The sequence below is a fragment of the Nerophis ophidion genome, linkage group LG21 (assembly GCF_033978795.1).
Source record: "Nerophis ophidion isolate RoL-2023_Sa linkage group LG21, RoL_Noph_v1.0, whole genome shotgun sequence".
In the NCBI taxonomy this organism is placed as follows: domain Eukaryota; kingdom Metazoa; phylum Chordata; class Actinopteri; order Syngnathiformes; family Syngnathidae; genus Nerophis; species Nerophis ophidion.
The window spans coordinates 24530874-24553690 of record NC_084631.1 but is presented as its reverse complement, the minus strand read 5'-3'; the positions used below and the strand labels follow the sequence as shown (position 1 = coordinate 24553690).

The 22817-nt window shown below is 42.1% G+C and overlaps 1 protein-coding gene across 1 annotated transcript in view; it reads right to left on the bottom strand.

Annotated features, from left to right (window-relative positions):
- The window catches only part of LOC133539942 (oxysterol-binding protein-related protein 10-like), a 64832-nt gene that overhangs the window by 24467 nt on the left and 17548 nt on the right, over positions 1–22817 (bottom strand). The window contains exons 5-8 of the mRNA XM_061882322.1: positions 17430–17757; positions 13227–13321; positions 5300–5449; positions 325–823 (exon numbers count right to left, since the gene is read on the bottom strand). Coding sequence (XP_061738306.1) covers positions 325–823; positions 5300–5449; positions 13227–13321; positions 17430–17757 — 1072 coding nt within the window. The remainder of the gene's footprint in view (positions 1–324; positions 824–5299; positions 5450–13226; positions 13322–17429; positions 17758–22817) is intronic.

Sequence of the window (22817 nt, the reverse complement as noted above, 5' to 3'; positions counted from 1 at the left end):
CGACTGTGTTGGATCCATTATGGATTGAACTTTCACAGTATCATGTTAGACCCGCTCGACATCCATTGCTTTCCTCCTCTCCAAGGTTCTCATAGTCATCATTGTCACCGATGTCCCACTGGGTGTGAGTTTTCCTTGCCCTTATGTGGGCCTACCGAGGATGTCGTAGTGGTTTGTGCAGCCCTTTGAGACACTAGTGATTTAGGGCTATATAAGTAAACATTGATTGATTGATTGATTGATCGATGTGAGACAATTCCACTTCCATAGAAAAGAGGTTGAGCAAAGTGCTTCAGTGTGGAAATCATCAAAATATTTTCTTACCTTCTCCAACCATGGAAACTCCAACAGACATGCCCATGAACTTGCTCCTGGTCCAGACGTAAGTATTGACACACATCCTCTTCTCCTTGCACTCGCAGTAAAAGCCTGACACAGGCGGGTGGTGGGACACCTGTTCAGCCACAAACCGAACCTGGTAAAACTCGGGCGGGGTTCTTCCGTCGCCTTCTGGGAGCCTCTGCGAGGAGTTTGGAGCGGTCGACGTGAAGCAGCCGCTTTCTCTGAGAGATCGAACGTGGTCCGGGGGCACATGCCAAGCGCAATGGAATGTCTCCCCCAAGATGGGGTTGTAGGGCTTCTTGGCCACCGCCCCTTTGCGGCCCTCGTGGAAGGCGGTGAGGTAGTACTCGACAAAGCGGACCATGCGCTCCTCCGGCGTTGAGCCAGCCGTGATGGAGAGGAACAAGTCGGGGTGAGCCATGAAGTTGGCGTACATCTCGAGTAGGGAGCGCTTCTCCAGTATGAACGTTGGAAGCACAACCTGCGAGGAGAGAAGATCCACTTTTATTTTTTGATTCAGGCATGAATATTAAATCCAATTAACCTTGTCCGTGGTTACGTGAACACAGAAATTCTATGCCTTTCTTTTTTATTGAGTTTAGTGATTATAGAAGTTTAGGGATTATTGATTTCGTATACAGGTGCTGGTCATATTATTAGAATATCATGAAAAAGTTGATTTATTTCAGTAATTATATTCAGAACGTGAAACTTACATATTACATCAATTCATTACACACATAGTGATATATTGGAAATGTTTATTTCTTTAAATGTTGATGATTAGTACTGACAATTACTGAAAATCCCAAATTCAGTATCTCAGAAAATTAAAATATTAGTTACGACTAGTACCAAAAAATATTTTTTAGAAATGTGGGCCAACTGAAAAGTATGACCATGGAAAGTTTCAGCGTGTACGGCAATCAATACTTAGCGCTGGGACGGAGAGGCTTCGCGGTGTCTTGACTGGGTGAGCAGGTGTCGGACACCTCAGTCTCCTTGGACGTATCCTCGCTCATCCATGCGGACTGGACACTGGCCGAGAGTGGAGTCGGCTGTCCTGGTTGCTTTGTTGGGTCTGCTCCTGTCTCTGGCCATCCTCCCTCCACCCCAGCGGACGATGGCGTGGAACACCGCAGAGGCCACCACAGTGGATATGTTTCTTTTACTTTTTATTCATAGCTGTATGTAGAAGTGTCTGGTTGTATCTGCTGCTTTAATGTCTTTAAAGTCCTATGTGTTCTTTGATGTTTGATGTTTCCCTCTTACACACATGGAAGAGGGATGTGTACTATGGCTATGAGTTGTTGTTTTTTTCCCTTGGCCTCAGTCTGCACCCCCTCTCCAGGGCGCAGGCTAGGACCGATTTTTTAATTTTATTTTAAATCTTCTATTTTTTTTTTTTCTCCCCCCCTTGTTTACCTGTATCTCATCTTTTTTTTTGTAAGGGGCGCTGGAAGCCGGCAGACTCGTCAGCGATCCTGTTCTGTCTCCCTTTAATGTTTGTCTGATCTTGAATGGGATTGTGCTGAAAATTGTAATTTTCCTGAAGGAACTCTCCTGACGGAATAAATAAAGTACTATCTATCTAATCTAATCTTTAGTTGCAGCTCCTTTTGTCTGAATTGCTGCAGCAATACGGCGTGGCATGGAGTCCACCAGTCTGTTGCACGCCTCAGGTGTTATGAGAGCCCAGGTTGCTTTAATAGTGGCCTTCAGCTCTTCAGCATTGTTGGGTCTGGCATCTCGCATCTTCCGCTTCACAATACCCCATAGGTTTTCTATGGGGTTAAGGTCAGGTGAGTTTGCAGGCCAATCAAGAACAGGGATACCATGGTCCTTAAACCAGATACTGGTAGATTTGGCACTGTGTGCAGGTGCCAAGTCATGTTGGAAAATGAAATCTTCACCTCCATAAAATTGGTCCGCGGCAGGCGGCATAAAGTCTAAAACTTCCTGGTAGACTGCTGCATTGACCCTAGACCTCAGGAAACACAGTGGACCAACACCAGCAGATGACACCCCAGACCATTACCGATTGTGGAAATCTGACACTGGACTTCAGGCAACGTGGATTCTGTGCTTCTCCTGTCTTCCTCCAGACTCTGGGACCTTGATTTCCAAAGGAGATACAAAATTTACTTTCATCTGAAAACATAAGCAGCAGTCCAGTCCTTTTTGTCTTGAGCCCAGGCGAGACGCTTTTGACGTCTCTTATTCAAGAGTGGCTTTACACAAGGAATGCGACAGCTGAAACCCATATCTTGCATACGTCGGTAAGTGGTGGTTCTTGAAGCACTGACTCCAGCTGCAGTCCACTCTTTGTGGATCTCCCCCACATTTTTGAATCGGTTTTGTTTGACAATCCTCTCCAGGGCGCGGTTATCCCTCTTGCTTGTACACTTTTTTCTACCACATCTTTGTCTTCCCTTCGCCTCTCTATTAATGTGCTTGGGCACAGAGCTCTGGGAACATCCAACCTCTTTGGCAATGACCTGTTGTGTCTTGCCCTCCTTCTTTTTGTCCTTTTTGTCTTGAGCCCAGGCGAGACGCTTTTGACGTTGTCTCTTATTCAAGAGTGGCTTTACACAAGGAATGCGACAGCTGAAGCCCATATCTTGCATACGTCGGTGAGTGGTGGTTCTTGAAGCACTGACTCCAGCTGCAGTCCACTCTTTGTGGATCTCCCCCACATTTTTGAATCGGTTTTGTTTGACAATCCTCTCCAGGGCGCGGTTATCCCTCTTGCTTGTACACTTTTTTCTACCACATCTTTGTCTTCCCTTCGCCTCTTTATTAATGTGCTTGGGCACAGAGCTCTGGGAACATCCAACCTCTTTGGCAATGACCTGTTGTGTCTTGCCCTCCTTCTTTTTGTCCTTTTTGTCTTGAGCCCAGGCGAGACGCTTTTGACGTTGTCTCTTATTCAAGAGTGGCTTTACACAAGGAATGCGACAGCTGAAGCCCATATCTTGCATACGTCGGTAAGTGGTGGTTCTTGAAGCACTGACTCCAGCTGCAGTCCACTCTTTGTGGATCTCCCCCACATTTTTGAATCGGTTTTGTTTGACAATCCTCTCCAGGGCGCGGTTATCCTTCTTGCTTGTACACTTTTTTTCTACCACATATTTGTCTTCCCTTCGCCTCTCTATTAATGTGCTTGGGCACAGAGCTCTGGGAACATCCAACCTCTTTGGCAATGACCTGTTGTGTCTTGCCCTCCTTCTTTTTGTCCTTTTTGTCTTGAGCCCAGGCGAGACGCTTTTGACCTTGTCTCTTATTCAAGAGTGGCTTTACACAAGGAATGCGACAGCTGAAGTCCATATCTTGCATACGTCGGTAAGTGGTGGTTCTTGAAGCACTGACTCCAGCTGCAGTCCACTCTTTGTGGATCTCCCCCACATTTTTTAATCGGTTTTGTTTGACAATCCTCTCCAGGGCGCGGTTATCCTTCTTGCTTGTACAATTTTTTCTACCACATATTTGTCTTCCCTTCGCCTCTCTATTAATGTGCTTGGGCACAGAGCTCTGGGAACATCCAACCTCTTTGGCAATGACCTGTTGTGTCTTGCCCTCCTTCTTTTTGTCCTTTTTGTCTTGAGCCCAGGCGAGACGCTTTTGACGTTGTCTCTTATTCAAGAGTGGCTTTACACAAGGAATGCGACAGCTGAAGCCCATATCTTGCATACGTCGGTAAGTGGTGGTTCTTGAAGCACTGACTCCAGCTGCAGTCCACTCTTTGTGGATCTCCCCCACATTTTTGAATCGGTTTTGTTTGACAATCCTCTCCAGGGCGCGGTTATCCCTCTTGCTTGTACACTTTTTTCTACCACATCTTTGTCTTCCCTTCGCCTCTTTATTAATGTGCTTGGGCACAGAGCTCTGGGAACATCCAACCTCTTTGGCAATGACCTGTTGTGTCTTGCCCTCCTTCTTTTTGTCCTTTTTGTCTTGAGCCCAGGCGAGACGCTTTTGACGTTGTCGCTTATTCGAGAGTGGCTTTACACAAGGAATGCGACAGCTGAAGCCCATATCTTGCATACGTCGGTGAGTGGTGGTTCTTGAAGCACTGACTCCAGCTGCAGTCCACTCTTTGTGGATCCCCCCCACATTTTTGAAATGGTTTTGTTTGACAATCCTCTCCAGGGCGCGGTTATCCCTCTTGCTTGTACACTTTTTTCTACCACATCTTTGTCTTCCCTTCGCCTCTTTATTAATGTGCTTGGGCACAGAGCTCTGGGAACATCCAACCTCTTTGGCAATGACCTGTTGTGTCTTGTCCTCCTTCTTTAAAGTATCAATGGTCATCTTTTGGACAGTTGTCAAGTCAGCTGTCTTCCCCATGATTGTGTGTCATACAGAATCAAAACGAGAGACCATTTAAAGGCTTTTCCAGGTGTTTTGAGTTAGTTAGCTAATTAGAGTGTGGCACCAGGTGTTTTCAATATCTGACCTTTTCACCATATTCAAATTTTCTGAGATGTTGAATTTAGGGTTTTCATTGGTTGTCAGCTATAATCATCTCCATTTTGGCAAAAAAAAAAAACACTTGAAATGTATCTGTCTGTTTGGAATGAATGTATACATTCTACAAGTTTGACTTTCTAAATGGAATTAATGAAATAAATCAACTTGTTCATGCTATTCTAATAATATGACCAGCACCTGTCAAATAAAAAGTAGTAACCATGGTGACAACCCAAATTTCTTTTTTTAATTCACTCATAAGCTCAAACATCCATTTCACCGTCACAAGCTTTGGAATTTGCATGCTTGTTGCGCGGATCATTAATCGTTTTCCTTTCGATTATTATGTTTTCATAATTGTGAGAAGTCATAACCGAAACCCAAATTTGATTAACAGTAATTCTCCTTATTAGCAACACTGGACTTAATTATGGACGGGACTAAATCCTTATGAAACACAAGAAGTGATGCTTTGGGACAAGTCTACCTTGGTGAGGTCCATGCCGAGTTTGAGTTGGGACAATAGATGGCGAATGATGCTTCGTTGTTCATCAAGAACCCCGAGGTCCTCCTCTTCGTTCACCTCGGTGTCTGTGGTCTCGTCGCTGGGATCTCGCTGGTAAGGTCTGTTGGTCAGCTGCCGACAGACATTTTTGGACAAAAATTTTATTAAGTGGAAAAAAACAATTCTGGTGCCAAAAAGGTCTCTTGCAAAGAATTGCATGGAAGGCTGGCTCCCCATATATATACTACTGTAATACTGACACTGCTTATTGTCACGATCTACAACAAATACACAACTTCAAACACATTTTACAACAGCACCATTTAGCCAGCGCATTTCTGTAGTTTGTTGATGTTCAGTTTGGAAGTGCATTTTTGAGGGAAATTGTGCCTATCGTTCACAATATTTAAGACAAGAACATATATATTTTTTGTTTTTTATGCATTCTAAATCATAAAACATAGCAAGCAAGAGGTGGCCAACAATGAAGCTTAATGGGAGTAAACAATTGTGCCCATAAAGCGCTCTATAAAACGATCCAAAAACCGTCAACAATACTCCATTTACATGTCGTGACCTACATATCAACAAGTATTAGCAATATTGTTATTCTAAGCGCTAACGTAGACAAACTACTTTTAGCGGTGCCGTGATCACAGAGAGCTAACTAGCTTATGCTGTTCTATTGACATATTGAGCTGCTGCATCGCCTCTGAGTTGGTGAAAGTTAATTCTAGATTATAAATCATGCCTCTCAACTGGATAATAGAAGGTGGTGGACATAAACCACATTTCTTTTTCTTAACCCTTTGTGAGGATTATGAATTGTGGGGAAGATATAAACATCCGATCAGTCTTCATACCAGTTTGTATATGTTGTTCAGCACTTAGCAATACTCCTACATGATGCTTGGTGTTTCACTAATGTCACAGTTATTTGATGTCGAACCCCAGGATGCAGAGAAGGAGGCAGGCATTGAATGGGAAAACATGGTTTTAATTTAAAACACTAGAACTAGAACAAACAAAGGGTACAAACAAAAAGCGCGCAGATGGGCGGAATAACAAACTAATGGTCTTTAGCATAGAAGCTAGCAAGAAGCAAAAAATGACCTAGCGTAGAAGCTAGCGGGTAGCAAACAGGAAAAACTGGAAATGGCTAAAGCTAACAGAAACACCTTACCGCTACGACGACCAGGGCAAAATGTAGCACGACAGGTAGTAGCTGTAACAAAACGACACGACAAGAGCGACATGTGGCAACGACAATACAAATGACAATACAATGATCCAGCAACTGACACAACAAAAAGCAGGTACAAATAGGAGCGGGCTGATTGGTAACAGGTGTGGCCAGGTGCCAATCAGCCGCAGCTGAGGAGGAACACAGCACTCAGGGAACAAGACAGGAAGCTGACAAAATAAGAGCACTAGACAGGAACTAAGGACAGGAAATACTAAACACAGAGGAAACAGACAAATGCAGAGGAAAAAACTAAAACATAGACAAACTGTCAGGGGAAAGCCTGACAAACTAAAGCTGCATTTGTTTAGCACACAGCTTCTAAAACTTGTAGATCATCCTATGTAACTTAGATATTGGGTTTCACTATGTAAAGCGCTTTGAGTCAATAGAGAAAAAGCGCTATATAAATATAATTCACTTCACACTTGACTCCTCAGTTTCAAGATCAAACATATACGTTTCTGGATCATCATTGTTCCAAAATAGTCTTTGTTGTCTCTCATCAAGTCTGCCATGATTAGTAGTGTTGTTGTTGAAGGGAAAGCGAACGTTGCGATGCATCTGTGAAATTAATACGGCACCGTATGCTTAAAATGAGCAAAACATGTAAATATCATATTTTTCGCATTATAAGCCACTACATTTTTGTCCAAGCTTTGAACCCTGCGACTTATAAAACGGCGCAGCTAATTTATGGATTTTTCCTCATTGACGGCCATCATGTTCTGTATTCAACAAATATTTTTTAACTGCAACTGAAAAGGTATGTTATTGTTTGTGCTGTGGCGCCATCTGTTGGACAAGTTTGCTCACTGCAGATGCTGCGGTTTGAAAATGTACTTCCTGTTTTGTCTCGTGCAACGGAAGTATATCCCGTTTTGTCTACTATTTGTCCATAGCATTGCTACACGTATGGATTCTTCATTCATCACTCCAAGCAAAGTTTGTAAGTTTAACAATATAACTAAAACAATTCTTACTTCCTAAAGTGTCCAATGTGTGATGTCTGTCAGAGTGTTTTCATGCATATTTGTACGTGGAGTTATTGATTCTATTTAACTGATTGGAGAGCTAGCTTCCACAGCTAGTGGGTCCATGACACTGACTTCTGTTTTGTTTGTTCAGCCGTTTTACTGCTGTGTTACAGCCACCGTTTGGGAACAATTAATGTGTGTAAATAAGCATTTACAAAATATTTTGTGTCAGTATATGTCTGAGACTTATGGTCCAGTGTAAAAATATTTATTAATTCTACAATGTGGTGGTGAGGCTTAAATACCGATGCACTCCATAGCCCAGAAAGTATGAATGTTACTACATTACATATATACTTACAGCATATATATATATAAACAGACTTCTGCTCGTGTTTATTTACAAGTTGGAATAGATATACAAATAAAAACATGTGTTCTTGTCTTACGTAAGGATTGTGAATGATAAGCAAAATAAATAAAAAAGGTAGCTAAGTTCTGGCCCCTGTTTCAGTCGACTCAGATACACAAAATGAATTCGTTGTCCGGCAGTCAAAGGTCATGCACACATTCACATAATCACTGAGTAAGTAGCAGCAGTCATCTGAGTGAACCATACCATACCATACCATACTATATCATACCATATCATGCCATACCATAATATAACATACCATCCATCCACCCATTTTCTACCGCTTATTCCCAGTTGGGGTCGCGGGGGGCGCTGGCGCCTAGCTCGGCTACAATCGGGCGGAAGGTGGGGTACACCTTGGACAAGTCGCCACCTCATCGCAGGGCCAACACAGATAGACAGACAACATTCACACTCACATTCACACACTAGGGCCAATTTAGTGCTGCCAATCAACCTATCCCCAGGTGCATGTCTTTGGAAGTGGGAGGAAGCCGGAGTACCCGGAGGGAACCCACGCATTCACGGGGAGAACATGCAAACTCCACACAGAAAGATCCCGAGCCTGGGATTGAACCCAAGACTGCAGGACCTTCGTATTTCGAGGCAGACGCACTAACCCCTCTGCCACCGTGAAGCCCATATACCATACCATACCATATTATACCATATTATACCATACCATACAATACCATATTGTACCACACCAAACCATACCATATTATACCATACATGCCATACCATATGATATTATACCATATCATACCATACCATATCATATTATACCATACCATACCATATGATACCATATTATACCATATCATACCATATTGTACCACACCATACATACCACATTATACCATACCATATTATACGATATCATACCACACCATACCATACCACATTATACCATACCAAACCATACCATATTATACCATACATGCCATACCATACCATATTATACCATATCATACCATATAATACCATATTATACCATACCATACAATACCATATTGTACCATACCATACCACATTATACCATACCATACCATATTATACCATACATGCCATACCATACCATATTATACCATATCATACCATACCATATCATATTATACCATACCATACTATACCATATTATACCATATCATACTATATTATACCATACCATACAATACCATGTTGTACCACACCATAACATACCACATTACACCAAACCATACCATACCATACATGCCATACCATATTATACCAGATCATTCCATACCATACAATACCATATTGTACCCCACCATACCATACCACATTATCCCATACCAAATTATACCAATCATACCATACCATATCATACCATATTATACCATACCATACAATACCATATTGTACCACACCATAACATAGCACATTATACCATTCCATACCATATTATACCATACATGCCATACCATACCATATCATATTATACCATACCATACAATACCATACTATACCATATCATACTATATTATACCATACCATATGATATCATGTTGTACCACACCATACCATACCACATTATACCATACCATACCATACATGCCACACCATATTATACCATACCATATCAAAAACATACCATACCGTACCACACAATACCATACTATACCATATTATACCATATCATACTTTATTATACCATACAAATACCATGTTGTACCATACCATACCACATTATACCATACATGCCATACCATATTATACCATATCATACCATACCAAAAACATACCATACCACACAATACCATATTATACCATACCACAACATACCATATTACACCATATCATGCCATACCGTACCCTACCAACTTTATCCGACAACAGTAATTTATCACATCATGTCTGTGCATCACCATGTGTGAAGTTACAGGGCTCTGTGAACTACTGCACTCTTGAAACAGAGTACCTACTATTCATCAGGGATGGGCAGAGGTGTGGACTCGAGGCATGAAAGTCCGACTTCAGTCGCGATTTTGGTGACTTTTGACACGACTTGAAAATACCATCAAAGACTTGCAACTCGACATCACTGACTTGGGACTTGACTCTGACTTTTAGCATTACTGCTTCATAAAACATGAGAGATTAGGTGAAGGTGTTCAGCAAATGAGTCCTCGGTTGTGATACGCAAAATGTCTTTTGCAGACATTTTAACTACACATATCTGGCCCTTGTGACAATTTGACATCCCATAGTCGCCAGGTCATGTCCCAGCAACTGCAAATCAATGCCAAAGTTAGCATTAGTTATTAAGGTGCAGGTACTTTCTGTCACCATTGTGCATTCTCTCAGGTAAGAAAATCTTTTGCAATCACTTTTGCACACCGTTATAGGGGTGTGTCGGTGCTTGGCTGTAGTGTTGCGGGAGTACTTCCTGTTGTGAATAATTGTTATTTATATACAAAACATAAAACCGGTGAAGATGGCATGTTGTGTAATTCGTAAATAAAGAAAGAATACAATGATTTGCAAATCCTTTCCAACGAATATTCAATTGGATAGACTGCAAAGACAAGATATTTATTGTTCGAAATGAGAAACTTAATTTTTTTCTTCAAATAATCATTAACTTAGAATTAAATGGCAGCAACATATTGCAAAAAAGTTGGCTCAGGGGCATTTTTACCACTGCGTTACATGTCTTTTCCTTTTAACGACACTCAGTAAACGTTTGGGAACTGAAAAGAACAATTTTTGAAGCTGTACCCATTCTTGCTTGGTGTACAGCTTAAGTTGTTCAACAGTCTCCGTTGTGGTATTTTAGGCTTCATAATGCGCCACACATTTTCAATGGGAGACAGGTCTGGACTACAGGCAGGCCAGTCTAGTACCCGCACTCTTTTACTACAAAGCCACACTGTTGAAACATGTGGCTTGGCATTGTCTTGCTGAAATAAGCAGGGGCGTCCATGATAACATTGCTTGGATGACAACATATGTTGCTCCAAAACCTGTATGTACCTTTCAGCACTAATGGTGCCCTCACAGATGTGTAAGTTACCCATGCCTTGGGCACTAATGCACCCCCATACCATCACAGATGCAGGCTTTTGAGCTTTGCGCCTAGAACAAATCGGATGGTTCTTTTCCTCTTGGTTCCGGAGGACATGATATCCAGAGTTTCCATAAACAATGTGAAATGTGGACACGTCAGACCAGAGAACACTTTTCCACTTTGCATCAGTCCATCTTAGATGAGCTCGGGCCCAGCGAAGTCAGCAGAGTTTCTGGGTGTTGTTGATAAAAAGCTTTCGCTTTGCATTGTATGGTTTTAACTTGCACTTACAGATGTAGTGACAAACAGTAGTTACTGACAGTGGTTTTTCTGAAGTATTCCTGAGCTCATTTATTGATATCCTTAACACACTGATGTTGATTTTTGATGCAGTACCACCTGAGGGATCGAGCATTCCTCAACTTTCTCAGTCTTTTTGCCACTTGTGCCATGTGGCTTGGCCTTGTCTTGCTGAAATAAGCTGGGGTTTCAATGATATTGTTGCTTGGATGGCAACATATGTTGCTCCGGAACCTGTATGTACAAACCCTGTTTCCATATGGGTTGGGAAATTGTGTTGGATGTAAATATAAACGGAATAGAATTATTTGCAAATCATTTTCAACCCATATTCAGTTGAATGCACTACAAAGACAACATATTTGATGTTCAAACTGATAGACATTTTTTTTTGTGTGCAAAATAATCATTACTTTAGAATTTGATGCCAGCAACACATGACAAAGAATTTGGAAAAGGTGGCAATAAATACTGATAAAGTTGAGAAATGCTCATCAAACAGTTGTTTGGAACATCCCACAGGTGTGCAGGCTAATTGGGAACAGGTGGGTGCCATGATTGGGTAGAAAAGCAGCTTCCATGAAATGCTAAGTAATTCACAATTAAGGATGGAGCATGGGTCACCAATTTGTAAGCAAATTGTCGAACAATTTTAGAACAACATTTCTCAACGAGCTATTGCAAGGAATTTAGGGATTTTACCATCTACGGTCCGTAAAATCATCAAAAGGTTCAGAGAATCTAAAAAAATCACTGCACATAAGCGATGATATTACGGACCTTTGATCCCTCAGGCGGTATTGCATCAAAAACCAACATCGGTGTGTAAAGGATATCACCACATGGTCTCAGGAACAGTTCATAAAACCACTGTCAATAACTACAGTTGGTTGCTACATCTGTAAGTGGAAGTTAAAACTCTGCTATGCAAAGCAAAATCTATTTACCAACAACACCAAAGATGGACTGATGCAAAGTGGAAAACTGTTTTGTGGTCTGAGGAGTCCACATTTCAAATTGTATTTGGAAACTGTGGACGTGGTGTTCTCCGGAATAAAGAGGAAAATAACCATCCGGATTGTTATAGGCGCGAAGTTGAAAAGCCAGCATCTGTGATGGTATGGGGGTGTATTAGTGCCCAAAGCATGGGTAACTTACACATCTGTGAAGGCACCATTAATGCTGAATGATCCATACAGGTTTTGGAGCAACATATGTTGTCATCCAAGCAACGTTATCATATGCCCTTGCTTATTTCAGCAAGACAATGCCAAGCCACGTGTTACAACAGCGTGGTTTCGTAGTAAAAGAGTGGTGGTACTTTCCTGGCCCGCCTGCAGTCCAGGCGACAGTGCAGCGAAGACTAAATAAACTCCTTCCTGGTCAGCAACACCTGGAGAAATAAACTCTGTTCCTTCAGAGCGACTCCAAGCCTAGACATAACACACACACACCATGGATACATATGCAAACATTCCCCCATCCCCACCTCACGCCTGTGCCACCGCTTACCTCCTTCGAGGCGACGGATGGCTGGAGCAGCGTCAAAGGGCCGCAGCTTCGCCACCTGAACCCCCCACCCTCCTGTTGCAAGTCTTGTGGTTTCTATGTCGTAACATGTGTATATGAGCTCATCCTGGCTCTCAGCTTTTATTGCTGTACCCAGACTTTATTTTCTTCACATTTCGCATTCACCTTTTCCCCACCTTAAACGGGGTGCCATAAGTGATGACCCATCAGAGTTCTTACTCTGTCACTCTGTACAATGTGTGTCTGCTTTTGAACGGGTTTGTGCTAAACATGAATTTTTGTTGTACTCGTGTAATGACAATAAAGTATCTTCCATCCTTCCTATTGAGAATCTGCAAAAACGTCCAAACCACATGACACACTACACGACCCATTAATTACGTGGTAAAATGGAATGGTAAGACATGCAATACCTCATCTTTGTGGGACTGGTTGTTATACAGAAAAGGTTGGGATGCATCACTGGTCGTCTGCTTCTTTGGAGATAGGAACCTTCCAAATGAACCGTCTGTAGAAGAAGAAACTTCATACATTTGTATCAAAGACATTATAAATGGCTGACTAAATAGATTTAGTACCTTGCCAAATAAAAGAATTTGGGACAAATATCAAACTGGGTGGTATTCATTGAATAATAATAAATTAATTAACAATATATTATCATACTTGCCAACCCTACCGATTTTCCCGGGAGAGTCCCAAATTTCAGTGCCCATACCGAAAATCTCCCGGGGCTACCGTTCTCATGAATTCCTCCCATTTTCCACCTAGCCAACAATATTTCTACACCAACCTTCACTTGCAGCCATTACCGGCCGGACTATAATAACGGTTGCCGATTGTATTGTACCATATGTCCCGGCAAGAAATCTGCGTTCAAAGGACTCCGGCTTATTAGTGATTCCCAAAGCCCCAAAAAAGTCTGCGGGCTATAGAGCGTTTTCATTTCGGGCTCCAGTACTCTGGAATGCCCTCCTGGTAAAAGTTCGAGATGCCACCTCAGTAGAAGCATTTAAGTCTCACCTTAAAACTCATTTGTATACTCTAGCCTTTAAATAGACTCCCTTTTTAGACCAGTTGATCTGCCGTTTCTTTTCTTTTTCTCCCATGTCCCACTCTCCCTTGTGGAGGGGGTCTGGTCCGATCCGGTGGCCATGTACTGCTTGCCTGTGTATCGGCTGGGGACATCTCTGCGCTGCTGATCCGCCTCCGTTTGGGATGTTTTCCTGCTCGCTCCGCTGTGAACGGGACTCTCGCTGCTGTGTTGGATCCGCTTTGGACTGGACTCTTGCGACTGTGTTGGATCCATTATGGATTGAACTTTCACAGTATCATGTTAGACCCGCTCGACATCCATTGCTTTCCTCCTCTCCAAGGTTCTCATAGTCATCATTGTCACCGACGTCCCACTGGGTGTGAGTTTTCCTTGCCCTTATGTGGGCCTACCGAGGATGTTGTAGTGGTTTGTGCAGCCCTTTGAGACACTCGTGATTTAGGGCTATATAAGTAAACATTGATTGATTGATTGACATGGTGTCTCAGACATGACAAGTAAGAAGAGCAAATACGTTTATAAGTTATAACATTTTGATTAATCCAGGACAGCTCCAAGGGCAAAGGGTATGCCTCCTGCAAATTTTGTAGATTCAACTTCGCCATTGAGGCTTCACGGTGGCAGAGGGGTTAGTGCGTCTGCCTCACAGTACGAAGGTCCTGCAGTCCTGGGTTCAAATCCAGGCTCGGGATCTTTCTGTGTAGAGTTTGCATGTTCTCCCCGTGAATGCGTGGGTTCCCTCCGGGTACTCCGGCTTCCTCCCACTTCCAAAGACATGCACCTGGGGATAAGTTGATTGGCAACACTAAATTGGCCCTAGTGTGTGAATGTGAGTGTGAATGTTGTCTGTCTATCTGTGTTGGCCCTGCGATGAGGTGGCGACTTGTCCAGGGTGTACCCCGCCTTCCGCCCGATTGTAGCTGAGATAGGCGCCAGCACACCCCGCGACCCCGAAAGGGAATAAGTGGTAGAAAATGGATGGATGGAACTTCCCCATTGAACACGGTGGTCAAAGAGATATAATCACACTCCAACAGTTGGAGAAGCACAAGGCTGCGGACCATCTTACCAAATGGAGACCCGAGGGTGTTACTTATCCCGAGACAAAGATGGCTATTCTGTTAGCTACAAGCAACATTTTGTTCTCATTTGCGGATGTTTTCAACAAATCCATGAAGCATATGTTCCCAGATTCGGTTACCCAGGTCTGCCCAGTTTACTTCTTCATGTTTTTTGGCTTGTTTTCTATTTCCCTGATGTGCTTTTTTTACGCCATCGTCGCCTTTTGTTGTGTTTTTTGACTGCCTCGCAATAAAGCAGAAGACTTAATGCTTGCAAGACATCTCGCCTCTGCATTTTTCTGGGATCCACACCGCTCGATCATAACACAATGCCTTCTCTGGTTTCTGTGATGTATTCATTTAGTGCACTCAGGACAACTGAGGCTATGTCTCACCTGCTAACCCTGACTGCACGTCTCTGATTTATGAGTTTAGCGGTCAATGGTGTTGTACATGGTAGCTCTACATCTACTAGATCAGGGGTGTCCACACTTTTTCTGCAGGCGAGCTACTTTTCAATTGACCAACTCGAGGGGATCGACCTCATTTATATATATATCATTTATATTTATTTATTTATGAAAGAGACATTTTTGTAAACAAGTTAAATGTGTTTAATGATAATACAAGCATGTGTAACACATATAGATGTCTTTCTTTCACGAAGACAAGAATATAAGTTGGTGTATTACCTGATTCTGATGACTTGCATTGATTGGAATCAGACAGTAATGATGATAACGCCCAGATTTTCAAATGGAGGAGAAAAAAAGTTGTCCTTTCTGTACAACACCACATGAAAGTAGTTGGTTTTTGGCATCTAATTCATCCAGCTTCCATACACTTTACAAGAAAAACATTGGCGGCAAATTCCGTAGCTTGCTTGATTGACATTCACGGCACCCGAGGGTCTTGTGAGATGACGCTGGCTGCTGCCAGTTCATTATTATGAAAAAATGACAGAGAGGAAGGCGAGAAACACTTTTCATTTCAACAGACTTTCGCGCCGTCCCTTCCGTCAAAACTCTAAAGGCCGACTGCACATTTCCTATCTTCACAATAAAAGCCCTGCTTCATGCTGCCTGCGCTAACAAAATAAGAGTCTCGGAAAGCTGGCGTGCACAAGTGATGTGCACGCCAGCTTTCTGAGGGATCGCTTGTGCACGCCAGTTTTCCGAGACTCTGTATTTAGTTAGCGCAGGCAGCATGAAGCAGGGCTTTTATTGTGAAGATAGGAAATGTGCAGTCGGCCTTTAGAGTTTTGACGGAAGGTACGGCGCGAGAGTCTGTTGAAATAAAAAGTGTTTCTCGCCTTCCTCTCGGTCATATTTTCATAATAATGATCTTGCAGCAGCCAGCGTCATCTCACAAGACCCTCCAGTACCGTGAATGTCATTTAAGTGACGTCTTGGTGAAGATCGATGATCACTAATTTTTAGGTCTATTTTTTTTAAAAGCCTGGCTCGAGATCGACTGACACACCCCCCGCGTTCGACTGGTAGCTCGCGATCGACGTAATGGGCACCCCTGTACTAGATCAACTAAACAGCTCCAAAACTGAAGCCATTCTAGTCGGCACCCCACATCAGACTCAGTGGTACACCATCACCAGCATCACCTTCTCCGGCCACGACATTCACCTCTCATCCTCAGTCCCTAATCTGGGTGTTAAAATGGACCCTCACCTGACCTTTGAGGCTCAAATCAAACAACTGTGCAAGACCTCCTTCTATCACCTCAGGAACATCGCGAAACTCCGTCCCTCACTCACTCTCTCTGAAGCCGAGAGGCTCGTCCACGCCTTTGTCTCCTCCAGGCTCGACTACTGCAACGCGCTTCTTGTCAGGATCCCCAGCAGGAAAATCTAGAAGCTGCATCACACCAACTCTCAAATCCCTTCGCTGGCTTCCTGTTCCATTCAGGATTGAATTAAAAATCTCCCTACAAACTCACCAGTGCCTCCATGGAAATGTCCCCCTCTACCTCAAGGAACTGCTCACCCCCAAATCCTCCACACGACACCGCCGCTCCGGACAGGCTAACCTCCTCCAACCTCCACGGACAAAGCTTCGAACAATGGGAGACAGGGCTTTCCGCTCCGCTGCTCCCAGTCTGTGGAACGCTCTCCCTGACCCCCTGAGGGCACCTCAGACTGTGGATGCTTTTGAAAAAGGCTTAAAAACACATATTTAAAAAAAAGCCTTTTTATAGACACGCATGCTGGTTCTAGATATTTGGCTGTTTGTAGTTTTATATTTTATCTATTTTTATTATCTTTTTACTATTATTATTATTACAATTTTTTACACTGTGGCACTTTGAGGTTGTTTGTTCAATGTGAAGTGCTTTTTCACAAATAAAACCTATTATTATTATTATTCTAAAGTTGTTTGATATGCTTTATGTTAAGCCTGTGTAAGACAAATGATTGAATTTCAACATTTTCTTCATTGTTTTTTTTTTTTTTTACAAAAAAGTCAAAAGCAAATTAGTCCACTCACCTGGATGACTCTGGATGTAGTTCTGGTCTTTAACTTCTTTTCTAGCATTGCTGCCGTGTTTGGGACTTTGGTTGTCACTAGCGGAGTGAGTCGGGCTTTGACAGCTCGAATTGAGGTTACCAGGCTGCACCTCATTCACACTGAAGCTGCAGCGCTGACTCCAGGGCTTGGGCTTCTCTACTGAGGCCGTTCGAGTCAAACTGTCTGAACGGTGGTTCTGGTTCTGGTTCTGATTGTGGGAGCGAACAACATTGTGGTGTAGCGAAGTGAAGCATTCCCCCAAGCAGCTCAAAGTGGCTGCAGTAGTGGCTTTAAAAAGGAGAATCTCCTGTATCAAGGAGAAGGAAAATCAGGTGAGTGGGGAGTAAGGAATATTTTCTACAATGGCCAAAACTTTAGTGGCAGGGTCAAAAACCATGAGACATTATATAGACACAGAAACAGAGAATAGAAAACAAACTAGTGATTGCTTTTCTCGTACGAGGAGAGTGGCCTAGAGAAAGAGTGGTCAGTTACAGGCTCCAAATAACTCTGAAACCTTTCTTGCACTCCCCTCGTCTTTTAATTCATCCGGGAATGCCCTGCATTACAAACACACACACACAGCTGCACTAAGGGAGGAGGGGGTATTTGCAGCTGTGTTGAAAACCAAACAAATGTGGTGAGAACATAACACATGCAAATACAGAGGATACAGTAACTTCCTGCGTTTCTCTGTCACATCGGCAAACTCCTCTTTGAAGTTGGTAGGTCAACCTAAGTTCAATATAACGCGAAGTTTCGTTTCTCTTCAGGTGGTCTAACACAATGCATAAGCAAACAATCATATTTGAATAAAAATGAGATAACTTATTTCCAAATAATCCAACATTTTATAAATCGATATTTTGTATGAGGACTGTGGTTTACAGTTGTGCATAAAGTAGCAGTCCAACTGGGGACAGAGTCATTTTAATGGGAGACTTCAAAGCCAATGTTGGGAACGACCTGATAGGACGCAATGAAGAGGACAGCGGTGTTATTTTTTTGGACTTCTGTGCCAACGACTCTTTCGTTTTCACAAACACCATGGTAAAAGTCACATGATACCAGGACAGCCTAGGTTGCAACTAAGGATTGACTTTGTAGTCTACCATGAATTGATTAACGTGGACCCCGACTTAAACAAGCTGAAAAACCTATTCGTGTGTTACCATTTAGTGGTCAATTGTACGGAATATGTACTGTACTGTGCAATCTACTAATAAAAGTATCAATCAATCAATCAATCAATCAATCGTATTATCACACATGCTGTTCGAGAGCATCAGAGCTGTCAACTGATGGCAGAGGATAATGCAGGGACAGACATACACAATGTTTCCATCTGTAGCTATATTTGATAAACAATCATACATTATTTTTTCAGCACATCCAAAATGTTGTCATCAAGAGTTATATTTGATAAACAATCATAAATTAATCTTTCAGCACTTACACAATGTTGCCATCAATAGTTATATTTTGATAAACAATCAAATTAATATTTCAGTACATACAAAATAGTTATTAGGGGTGTAACGGTACACAAAAGTTTTGGTTCGGTACGTACCTCGGTTTAGAGGTCACGGTTCGGTTCATTTTCGGTAAAGTAAGAAAACTACAAAACATACATTTTTTGGGTTATTTGTTTACCAAATTTGTAAACAATGGCATAACCTACATATACACACAGGGTCCATTGCCAGGGTTAATGTGGTCAACATGTATAAAATAAAAACTAAATAAGATAAGGCTCAGAATGGTTTCTTAACCAAACCTTTCAACATACAAAGTGTTTTTTTTAAATTGATTGATAGAGACTTTTGTTAGCCTGGCTAATATGGCAGTAAGAGGATATATGGGCTCATAGTTCTTCCACCATAGAAGTGGGTCAAAATCTACTTTTTAACAAAATATGGACTTAAATCTACTGCTATAAAAAATGTTGCTATTGCTTTAGCCCTGCCCGACTCGCCGAGGAGAGGCTGCTTGAATGCGGTGGTGACGCTTCAAATGGGTTAGCATGTGTTATGAGAGTAGCGTATGTGTGTGCGTGGCCCTTTAATATGTGACAGCATGTGACGTCAGTGAGTGTGTGGGCCGGCGAGGTGAGGGAGCTTAGAGCGAGTGCGGGAGCGGTTGGTGTTTTGTTGGATTGCCTGTGTGCAAGACCTCAATAAAGCCACGATTTACAACTAATCGCTGGATTCTTCATTTACCCCGGAGTCCGGAGCTGTGGAGACCCAGGTAGAGTGAAGGGGTGTTGCCCCCGAGAATACATCAGCCCTGGAGGAGTGTCTCCCCTGCGCTGCTCGACTACGGTCTGGGAGCCGGAAGCAGGAAAGGTGCAACACATGTTTGACGTGTTGTCAGAAGCAGCTGCTGAACAATCTTAGCAAACCTCCGTCCTCCATTGTTGTATCGCGCAGCCAAAGTGTTCCCAAACGGGAGATCTTAACGAGGCAGGAGGGTCTTCCAGCTCTGGCTTTTACATGTTGTCCTAGCCCGGTCGCTGCTAGCATGTGTACTTGTTCGATACACCTCCGAACCGGACCGAAACCTCCGTACCGAAACGGTTCAATACAAATACACGTACCGTTACACCCCTAATAGTTATATTTGATAAACAATCAACAATTAATCATTAAGCACATACCCAATGTTGACATTTAATTTTATTTTGATAAAAAATATCTATTCTTAAATGGGGCGTGCAACAACAACAACAACAACAACTAACATGGCAGTAGACTCCAAGGTAAATTGTGAAATGCAACCTTTCCAGAGCAAAAACGATGCATTATTATTAGGGGTGTGGGAAAAAATCGATTCCAATACGAATCGAATCGTTTACGTTGTGCGATTCAGAACCGATTCTCTTTTTTTTTTAATCTATTTTTTGGGGGATTTTTTTTTAAAATCAATCCAACAAACCAATACACAGCAATACCATAACAATGCAATCCAATTCCAAAACCAAACCTGACCCAGCAACACTCAGAACTGCAATAAACAGAGCAATTGAGAGGAGACAAAAACACGACACAGAACAAACCAAAAGTAATGAAACAAAAATGATTATTATCAACAACAGTATCAATATTAGTTATAATTTCAGCATAGCAGTGATTAAAAATCCCTCACTGACATTATCATTAGACATTTATAAAAATAATAAAAAAGAACAATAGTGGCTTACACTTGCATCGCATCTCATAAGCTTGACAACACACTGTGTCCAATGTTTTCACAAAGATAAAATAAGTCATATTTCTGGTTCGTTTAATAGTTAAAACAAATTTACATTATTGCAATCAGTTGTTAAAACATTGTTCTTTACAATTATAAAAGCTTTTAAAAAAAAAAAAAATCTACTACTCTGCTTGCATGCCAGCAGACTGGGGTAGATCCTGCTGAAATCCTGTGTATTGAATGAATATAAAATCATTTTGAATGGGAAAAATATCGTTTTTGAATCGAGAATCGAATCGAATCGAATCGAAAAAAATCGATATATTATCGAATCGTGACCCCAAGAATCGATATTGAATCGGATTGTGGGACACCCAAAGATTCCCAGTCATAATTATTATTATTATTATTATTATTGTTATTATTATTATTATTATTTGGGAGAGTCTTAATAGCAATTTCCTTGACCCAGCCACACACAAAGTGAAGTGAGGTGAAGTGAATTATATTTATATAGCGCTTTTCTCTAGTGACTCAAAGCGCTTTACATAATGAAGCCCAATCCAATCCAATCCAATCCACTTTATTTATATAGCACATTTAAACAACAATAACGTTTCCAAAGTGCTGCACAGCCATGTTAAAAACAATATTATGCTCCACCAATGACTGAATAAAACAAAAAATTTATAAAAATAAAACCAATAAAAACAATATAAAAACAAATATGATTAAAAACTATTTTAAAGGGTAAAATCAATTAAAACAGTAAAATAGAAATCAAAGTGTATAAAAAACACAGAGGACAACAGAGAACAGAGGACCACACAACTCACGTAGTGTTAAAAGCCAAAGAATAAAAGTGGGTCTTAAGACGAGACTTAAAACACTCCACTGTGGAAGCAGTTTGAACATGGAGCGGCAGAGTGTTCCAGAGCTTAGGGCCGAACACAGAGAAGGCCCTGTCTCCCCTGGTCTTAAGTCTGGTCTTGGGCACCACGAGCTGGAACTGGCTCTCGGACCTCAGAGCGCGCGCAGGGATGTAAATTTGGATAAGGTCCGAGATATATTGAGGTGCCAGTCCATGTAAAGATTTAAAAACAAACAGCAATGTTTTAAAATCAATTCTAAAATGAAGAGGGAGCCAGTGCAAACTCTGAAGAATTGGGGTTATATGCTGGCGTTTCCTGGCCCCTGTTAAAAGTCGTGCTGCCGCGTTCTGGACTAACTGCAACCGGGAGAGAGCTTTTTGGCTAATGCCAGCATAAAGTGCATTGCAGTAGTCCAGGCCACTTGAAATAAAAGCATGAACGACTTGTTCAAAAAGGTTAAAAGATAAAAACGGTTTAACCTTTACTAAAAGACGAAGGTGATAAAAACACGATTTTAAAACGCCATTGACTTCTTTGTCTAGTTTAAAATCGCTGTCCATAGTGAAACCAAGGCCAATATCTAAATTACATATTTTTTTAAACCAGTGTGGGTGGCACTGGGAGCAGGTGGGTAAAGTGTCTTGCCCAAGGACACAACGGCAGTGACTAAGATGGCAGAAGCAGGGATTGAACCTGCAACCCTCAAGTCGCTGGCACGGTCTCTCTACCAACCGAGCTATATCGCCCACACACAAAGAAGCTGTACACCTCAATGCTTTTCCAAGTTTCCATCCGTTGTGTCGTGTCGAATGATGTCTTGGGCACCAGATAGTTCGACATGTCTGAGAATGGAACCGACGTATAATCCTCGATATCAATCGACAAATATTTTTGGATAAAATATAGGGATAGATTCCATGGCATAGTTAAATTTTTTTGCTCGTATCTGCTTTTAGTGGTACGATCAAAGCCCCCTTGCGTACTCAGATAGTTTGCACGTTGCTAGCCATGTTGGTGGGGGTGGCCCACCACTTTTGGTACTTTCTTTCAAAAGTCACGTAACCGAATACAACCTATAGGCAGGGTCTAAAGAACCCAGTTGAGGTGGCTTTGGTATCTGCTTCATTTGCCTACTGGAGTCCTCCTTAGTAAGGTATAATGGGAATGCCAATACAGTAAGAGACCTCAGGATAGACCAAGAACACATTGGACGACCGATGTCGCACAACTGAAAAAGTAACACCTTGGTGTCCCCTCAGTGGACCTCCAGGAGATATCTCCAGAGACAGGAATATCTGGGCCT